The sequence below is a fragment of the Humulus lupulus genome, chromosome 1, assembly GCF_963169125.1.
Source record: "Humulus lupulus chromosome 1, drHumLupu1.1, whole genome shotgun sequence".
Classification (NCBI taxonomy): Eukaryota; Viridiplantae; Streptophyta; class Magnoliopsida; order Rosales; family Cannabaceae; genus Humulus; species Humulus lupulus.
The window spans coordinates 296,104,943-296,113,977 of record NC_084793.1 but is presented as its reverse complement, the minus strand read 5'-3'; the positions used below and the strand labels follow the sequence as shown (position 1 = coordinate 296,113,977).

The window sequence follows — 9,035 nt, the reverse complement described above, 5'->3', positions numbered from 1 at the left end:
AACTATATTATTCTTTAACACATTTATAAAATTTGTATTAGTTAAAAAAGAGTTGTTTTATTTTTTGAAAATATATTGTAAAAAAATTAATGTATAAATTTATTAATTATGATTTTTTTTATTAATATATATATATGTTTAAATAATTTTTTTATAAAAACATATAAGAGCAATGACGACATTTAAAAGGTGTCGTTGTTGGTAAATTGATTTTTTTTAAGGAGCAATGCCGACAGCTATAAACTGTCGTTATTGGAGGCAATAAGGACACCTTATAGAGTTATAGAGGCAATAAGGACACCAGTAGGTATTGGCATTGCCCCTTAAAACAAAATTTAGTTTCCCCCAAACATATCTTTTTCCCTCTTTTCCCCTCTTCCCCTTTCTTTCTTCCAGCCAAACGCTCATCTTTCTTCCAGCCAACATTCCAGCCAACGTTCAGCCTCTTCTTCAGCCACCAGCCAGCCGCGTGTGACCCGCACCACCAGCCACCTCCGACGCCGCCGACGCTGAACAACCAGCCACACGTCTCCTCTGCAAGGTACCCATTTATTCACTTAACTATTAGTAATAAAATGTTGTTTCTTGTCTGAGATTTTTTTATCACAGGTTTGGTTATTGGTATAAACACTGCTGGCTAGCAGAAACAACTAATAATTCAAGGAATTAATCTCTGCTTTATTTTTGGCAGATTCTTCTTATTTTTTCTACGTGCTCTGTAATTGGGTTATATATATTTTTTGCTCTTTCACTACAGGAATTTAAACTCAACCCAGCAACAAAAATATTCTCCCCATCTTTTACAAATTCCACATCAACAACTCTTGCAGTACAAACAGTTGTTGGCTTAGGTTATATGCCAAACCACTCTTCTGCGATACATGTTCTTGCTCAGTCAGAGCTTGGATTAAGCCCTTTTGGATCTCATTCATCTGTTCCTGTTAAGATTCTCCCTTATGGTAATTTTCCAACTGGAAATGTTGTTGCGGCTTCTCAATTTCCGCAACCTGTAAGTATCATTAAATGTTATTGAATTCTTGTGAGTGATATTTTATATTGATACTTGATCTAGCATGTCCTTTAGACTGATCTTCCATGTTTGAAATAACCTTTTCGAGAAAAGTAACTTGAATTTAAGTATTTCTTTGATATTAAAAAATTGTTTAGCTGAGTAGCCTTATGGTTATTATTCTTATTGAGAGTTTTCTTTATAGCTGTAGATTGTTGGACATATGGGAAGCAGGATGCAACCACTTAGATATTCTAGCCAATATCCTATTCAGGCTGGACCAGGCATTGTGCATCCAAATTCTCAATCAGTAAGTGCATCACTTTTTAAGTATTCGTGTTTGATGTCCAAAAAGGATTTTTAGTATTTATACTGAATTGCCAAAACACATCTGTCTAGATTCTGTTAGATGGTTGTTCTATTTTACTTTTAGCTCTCATGATCTAGTTAATAAATTCCTTCTAAAATCTAGGTCATGGTTGGACGACTCGGGCAGCTAGTTTATGTGCATTCAGTTTCTCAAGTAAGATACACTACATCAATATAATGGGATACTGGATTTAGTTTTTCAAATGCATATGAATTGTTTGCTTTGGTTTCAAAATTAATATTTTTTAATTAGTTTTTATCTAGTAGCTTAGTTGTATTCCACTTGTATATTGTAGGAGATGGTTCAGGGCGTGACAACTCTCTCTTCACCATTTGCTCATCCATTGTCGTCTCCCCATCAGACTCAGTTTCCAAAGCACCAAGGTATTATTATTGTATAGTTGCTACTGTCTTTCATCTACTGAGTAATATGTTGTTCTCGCGAAATATATATTTACAATGATTTTCTTGATAATATGACTATATATGTTATCTTCTACATAGTAAAAACTAAGAATTGATAAATAAAATTTCTTTGACAATGCAAAATGATACGTTCACTGCTAGAGTGCATTTATAACAGATGATTTAGCTTAGATAAATAAATCACATATTATATATGAAAGTGTAATGAGAAAAGCAGCATCAGTAATGACTTACAACTCAGAAGTTTATTAATATTCCAATATTTTAAGTTGGACTTTTCTTTTATATTGGAAACACTATGCTTTCATGTAAAATAAAAATAATAATAATAAAGAAAAGAATATTTATTTTTGAAAAATCAATGCAGGAGCTACAGCAGCAGCCCAAGCAATGCAGCTAAGAGTTGCTCCACCTTTGATAGCCAGTGGAGAGCAACTCTATGCAGTGCCACTCCCAATTCCTAATAGGTATATTAATGTTCCAGGATCTAACAACCTCTTGAACACAAAATTTTTGTGAACATTTTTGTGTCCTGTTTGATTGGTCTTTCTAATTCCTCAAATTATTATTATTTAAAAAATATTCAGAAATTTTGACATGATCATTAGTGGTTGAAGAACAGTAATAGTATAGGATGTATTCATTTACTGTTTCCTTCACACAAGAAAGAACTATACAAGGTTAAGTTTTGTAAGAAGTGGTTTGAAAGTAAGGTAATATTTGTTTTGAGGAGGGGTGAGAGTTCTCAATGATTCTCTTTTTATTCATATACTATTTATAATTAGGCACACAGGCAAAAATTGTTTCTAGTAATAGGTTTTATTTTGGTGAAGGTATCAAGTTTGCAACTGCTGATTGAGTTTTGTTAGATTCTACATGCCATTAATTTTTTTGTTTGAAAGTTTACTTTTAATTATTGAAGAGCTGTACGGTTGATGTTAATAATTGCACCATAGAAACTACTTTCGGCTATTCTCTTGCTTTTTGCTATGGCTTGACTAAGTTGAAGTATCTTCTCACATACAAAGTAAAGTACTTGAATTAGTTGCTGAGTTTATATTAATTTATGTGAGGTTTAATTATTTATTATATATTTATAACTTATTCTGAGTTTAAGCTGCTGAACAGGTTGGCATAGACTTACACTTAGTTGTTTCAGATAGAAAAGTGTTATGACTTATGTGTGGTTTGTTTGGTATATTTTTGCTATATTCATTTCATGTTGATATATTAATGTATAATTTTCATTCTGCATTTCCATCAGTGAGGCATGACTCATGCATGTGAAGGAGTTGTTCAGCTTCTCTTCTCAGTGTTAGTGGTGATGAACTCTGCTGATTCTCTTTCAACTCAAGAAAGAAAGGAATCAAAATATATAAGTTTGTCTTGTTTGTTGTATTCAAACTCTGATTTGTGACTTCCCAGATTGTCTGTGTTTGTTAAAATTTAGAATGAGAACAATTGTCTCTACATGCTTCACCACATTGTCCATAACTTCATGGGGCCTTATATAAGCTTGTGATGTACTAATTATCGTATACCAATTTAGTCATAATTATTGATTAAAATCTCAAGAACAGATGTATCATATTGAGATTATGCCTTGGAAGTTCTGATGGATTTTGGAATTTATTTTAGTTTTGGTTTGACTTTTGTTTATTCTATATTGTAGGCTAAAACTCTACTTGGATATTTAAGAGAACCAAAACAATTATATAAGAGAACCAAGGCAATAAGAAATTCTTCTTCAAGTTGTTGGGTATTATTTTCTTTCTTGTTTGTAAGAATTATGTACAGTGATGTTTTTATTTATGTATATAGTTTTGTTGTGTTCTATCATTGTATGTAATAGATAGATTAATTTCAATTGTAAAAGTTAGTTTTTTTTTTTAAAAAAAAATAATTAAATTGTTAATATAATTAGCTCATTGTAAAAAATTTGTTATTATAAGTTTTTAGATTTGTATATAAATATTTCACTTAAATCATAATTTTTAATTTAAAATAAATATAAATTAATTTAAAAAAAATTAAAAGTAACTTTTAAGAGCACGCATTGCACGTCCTAAAAAAAATTCGTTGGCATAGCCAGCAATCGCGACACTTAATAACTGTCGGCGTTGCCAGCAGCAACGACACTTTATAACTGTCGGCGTAGTCAGCAATGGCGACACCTAATAACTGTCGGCGTAGCCAGCAATGGCGACACTTAATAACTGTCGGCGTAAGCAGCAATGGCGACACCTAATAACTGTCGGCGTAGCCAACAATGGCGACACCTAATAACTGTCGGCGTAGCCAGCAATGACGACACCTAATAACTGTCGGCGTAGCTACCCCTACGCCGGCATAGGCAAATACGACAGTCAGTCGACTGTCATCGTTGCTCAATAGCGACAGTTAAAAACTGTCGGGAAATCCCATTTTTGTAGTAGTGTTTATAGAGATTAGTGAACGGAAAGCATCTGCATTGGAGAAATTGGTGGCGATAAAGAGAAAGAGGCAGAAGATAATAGGATGACAAAATACATGGATTATCTCATCATGGACATGTCGCATATACCTCCTGAACAAAAGAAAGATCATGAAAACTTGTGTACTTATATTAAGAATAATATCCTGAAGTTGTAATTGCTATGTATTTTTATCAACCGCATTATTATGTATTTTATTTTATTTAAATAAATTATCATTTATTTTAACGGCTATATTTTAACGGCTACATTTTAACGGCTACATTTTAACGGTTACATTTTAACGGCTATATTTTTAACGGCTACATTTTAACGGCTACATATATATGTCACCATGTCTATAAATACCAAGCCTCTCCTTATTCCTTTTACTCAACTCTCCATTCAATCCTTCATTTTACTCTCTCATTCATCTTTCATTCCCAAATATCATATACTCTAAGTTCGACAATGGATTCGCCAAATTCTCCGAATCCATAAGACAATATGAGTCTAGAGGATATCATAATTGCAGAGTGTACTGACGATCATGATGATCAATATTTCAAAGCGCTCATGGATGGGGGTAGCTCAACAAGACAAGGAAGAAAGAGAGCCCACATTGATAGGGGTCATGTAGAAGGACACCAACGTTTGTTCGATGACTACTTTTTTGATGAACCGGTGTATACAGAATATCAATTTCGAAGAAGATTTAGAATGTGTAGACATGTATTCCTATGCATAGTGCAAGCTCTAGAAAATCATTCAGAGTATTTCCATACGAGGTTTGATGCAGACGGTAGAAGGGGGCTTTCGCCATTATAGAAGTGCACTGCTGCTATGCGAATGTTGGCATATGGGGCGCCTGCCGATTATGTTGATGAGTATGTTCGAATTGGTGAAACTACCGCTATTGAATGTCTAGTCAATTTCGTTCGAGGAGTGAATGATATTTTTGGGACCGAATATTTAAGACGACCCAATGCAGGGGACATTCGTCGCTTACTTCAAATGAGGGAGGTGTGTGGCTTTCCAGGCATGCTGGGAAGCATTGATTGTATGCACTGGGAATGGAAAAATTGCCCAGTTGCATGGACAGGTCAATTCATGCGAGGTGATCACGGCATACCAACAATCATGCTCGAAGCAGTTGCGTCACAAGATCTTTGGATATGGCATGCCTTTTTTGGTGTTCCAGGATCCAATAATGATCTCAACGTGTTAAATCAATCCCCAATATTCACTGATATCTTACAAGGGCAAGCTCCGAGAGTTGAGTTTACGATAAATGCACATAATACAACAAGGGGTACTATCTAGTAGATGGTATCTATCCAGAGTGGGGTACATTTGTTAAAACTATCCAACTGCCTCAAGGAGAGAAAAGAAAATTATTTGCCCGATGCCAAGAAACGGTACGCAAAGATGTTGAGCGAGCATTCGGAGTACTTCAATCTTGTTTTGCTATTGTACAAGGACCAGCACGTTTTTGGCAAAGAGATGTTCTCAAAGATATTATGTATGCATGCATCATATTGCACAACATTATTGTCGATGATGAAAGAGATGCATATGAGAGTTTTTTTTATTTTATTATGATGACGGCCCCGCCGACACCCTAATAGTTGAAGTATTGCATGGACCTATTTCTGATTTTCCGACAATGCTTCAAAGAAATGCTGAAATTCGTGATAGAAACATTCATCGCAATCTTCAGGTAGACTTGGTAGAGCACATATGATCAAAATTTGGAAATCATTTTAATTAGTATTTGTTTTTAATTATGTTAGATTGATTAATTATGATTATGTCATTTTATAAGCTCCTTTAAATTTCGTCTAATTTAAATTTCATGTAATATTTATTTATATTAATATATGGATTTAAAAAATTTAGTGTGACAATATTTATAATTACAAAATTATATATTAAATAATAATGCGTGGGGTCATAGTTGACAACTTTTGGGATGGCTTAGCATTGGAACATTTTTATGAAAAAAGTTGCAAAAAGTGATGTGGATGAGAAAGAAAATAAAAAATTATATTTTAAGATGATTTGCATATGTTAAGCAACTAATGGGTAGTTATTGTTGGAGTTCCTCTAAGAGCATTTACAATGGGAGGTTGCTTAAGTTGTCAAATCACAACTTTTCTAATAAACTTAACCAATCAAAAAAATAAAATAAAAAATAATGGCAACGTTGCTACTGTTGGGCAATGTTGCCAATTTTCTTTTAAAATAATTCTTCCACCTCATTTACCAATCCCCACCTCTGACAAGCATTTCCCCGAAGCAACCATTCGAGTTGCTCTGATGGGAAAATCTACGTGTCTCGTTTTGTCAATGTTAATGAAAAAGTGTTAACTTACTTCCTTGTTAAAGTCACAACCTATCTACCCCACGCCTAATATCGCCAAAACAAACCATGATGTGTTACAAGTACCGTCCTTTACTATCTCCCCACCTCACCAATCCATGACCCCCCTCTCTCCAAATAATGACAACACCTCACAATATAATGACCACACATCACCAACATGACACCACACCAACTATCACGTTTCTACCCCACCAGCCCAAGTTTCAAGTATATCTCACCATTGTACCACCTCTTCACCAAGTACTTTTTCCAACACACGGTTAGCCCACTCTCCATGTTATAGACAAAATGATTTGTCTGAAAATGACCTCCATTTAATCATTCAACATGAGTCTGCTCCTTCAAACCAGTTGCCAGTCGTTATTTCAGTAAATGATCTACCTCTAAGTCTTCCTATACCCCCGACTAATGAAACAAACCCAAACGCACGTCCCATGGTAACAAGGTCTAAAGCAGACATTTTTAAATGTAAATCATTGATAATATCTTCTACTAGTTTTTCTTTGGAACCTAAGACAGTGAAACAACCTCTCCAAGACCCCACCTAGACAAAGGCTATGTCAGAAGAATATTAAGCTCTCGTCAACAATCGCACATGGACTCTTGTTCCACCTATACACCTGATATGACCATAGTTAACAACAAATGGATATTGTGGGTTAAATACAAAGATGATGGCAGAGTGGATCATTGCAAAGCTCGATTGGTTGCTAGAGGGTTTTAACAAACTCTAGGTATCGATTTTTTGAGACTTATATCCCAGTGGTGAAGCTTTCTATAATAAGAGTTGTATTCACTCTTGCGGTACAGTTTAATCGCATATTCAGAACGTTGATATTAACAATGCAGTTCTCAGTGGTGAGCTTCAAGAAACTGTGTATATGGCACAACCACAAGGCTTTCAAAGTGCAGAATTTCCTTCTCATGTGTGCAAATTGAACATAGCTTTACATGGCCTCAAACAAGCACCCAAGGTCTTGGTTTGACAAGCTCAAAACATCTATACTATAGTGGAGTTTCATTAATCCCAGGATAGATAACTCTTTGTTTTACACTAGAAAATATGATAAGCTTCTCATTCTTCTAGTGTATCTTGATGATATTCTCATTACTAGAGAAGATAGTGTTTTCATTCATCGACCCATATCTGATTTGCATTTAAAATTTGCACTAAAAGCTCTTGGTCATGCTCACTATTTTTTGGGGTTTGAAGTGTTTCGAAACATTACAGGATTATACCACACTCAGAGCAAAGACACAAGAGCTTAGTACTAGACAAAACCAATATGGAAGAAGCAAAGTCGGTCCCTACACCTATGCCAAATACTTATTTATCAATTGAAAGTGGTGTTCCTCTTGCTGATCAACTTCTCTATAGAAGCATATACAATTGGTGTTTTATAGTATCTCACATTGAGTAGGCCTGACATAACTTTTGTTGTGAATATGCTAAGTCAATTCTTGAAGGCCCCAACAATGGATCGCTAGAATGCTTGCAAGAGAGTTTTACACTACTTAGTTGGCACTATACATCATGGGTTGTGGTTCAAACCAGTCGAAGTTCTTAAGATTCAAGGGTTCACGGATGCTGATTGGGCGAGCTCAGTTAACGATACTCACTCTACTTCAGCTTATTGTACTTTTATGGTGGTAATTTGATTAGTTGGTGTTTCAAAAAGCAAAATGTAGTTGCTCGTTCAAGGACAAAAGAAAAATGTCGTGCCTTTGCCTTAGCTACTTCTGAGATAATGTGGATTCAGTCCTTGCTAAAAGAGCTTCAGATTTCATCTCCAACATGCTCAGTTGTATGGTATGACAATCAAGGTGCCAACTCCTTAGCCTCCAATCCAGTGTTTAACGCCCAGACTAAGCATTTCGAAATCGATTTACATTGTGTTCATGATCAGATTTTGGCAAAAACACTTGATGTTCGTTACATTCCTTCTCATCTCCAACTTGCAGATTTGCTCACTAAACCATTGCAGATTGCTCAGTTTCAGAATTTTCATTCCAAGTTGAACTTAAAGTTCCTCTGTGTCACTTGAGGGAGGGTGTTAGCTTATAGTTAGCTATATTAACATTAATAACCAATTGTATTAGTTGTTCTATTTGGCTGTTATAACAACTTATTTGTCTGTTAATGGTTTTGTAACTACCATTTCTTGAATTGATTATCTATTATCATATAAATAAGCCAAGTCTATGCTATTGAGGGTAAAACTTGTCATTTTCTCACAAACTCTACTTTCACGATTCTAGTCTCTTTTCACATTTCTCTTTGCTCTGTTCTAACAATTTGATGTCCAATAAATAATGTCAAAACTCTCAAGATCCAAACTAATAATACAAAATAAAGGTATAAAACTAAATTAATAAAGATGAACAAACCATA

At 34.7% G+C, this 9,035-nt stretch overlaps 1 protein-coding gene across 2 annotated transcripts; it reads left to right on the top strand.

Annotated features, from left to right (window-relative positions):
• Positions 1-317: 317 nt before the first annotated feature.
• Positions 318-3,571, top strand: LOC133810773 (uncharacterized). Of its 2 annotated transcripts, none has more exons than XM_062246081.1 (7): positions 318-541; positions 758-1,009; positions 1,221-1,319; positions 1,482-1,532; positions 1,675-1,762; positions 2,172-2,271; positions 3,477-3,571. In XM_062246081.1, exons 2-7 carry the CDS (start codon positions 857-859, stop codon positions 3,499-3,501), a joined length of 516 nt encoding a protein of 171 aa, XP_062102065.1. In that variant the 5' UTR covers positions 318-541; positions 758-856; the 3' UTR covers positions 3,502-3,571. The 2 variants fall into 2 exon arrangements, with proteins under 2 accessions (XP_062102065.1, XP_062102066.1); XM_062246082.1 differs by lacking the exon at positions 3,477-3,571 and adding an exon at positions 3,069-3,417 and having other exon boundaries at positions 319-541.
• The last annotated feature ends 5,464 nt before the right edge of the window (positions 3,572-9,035 follow it).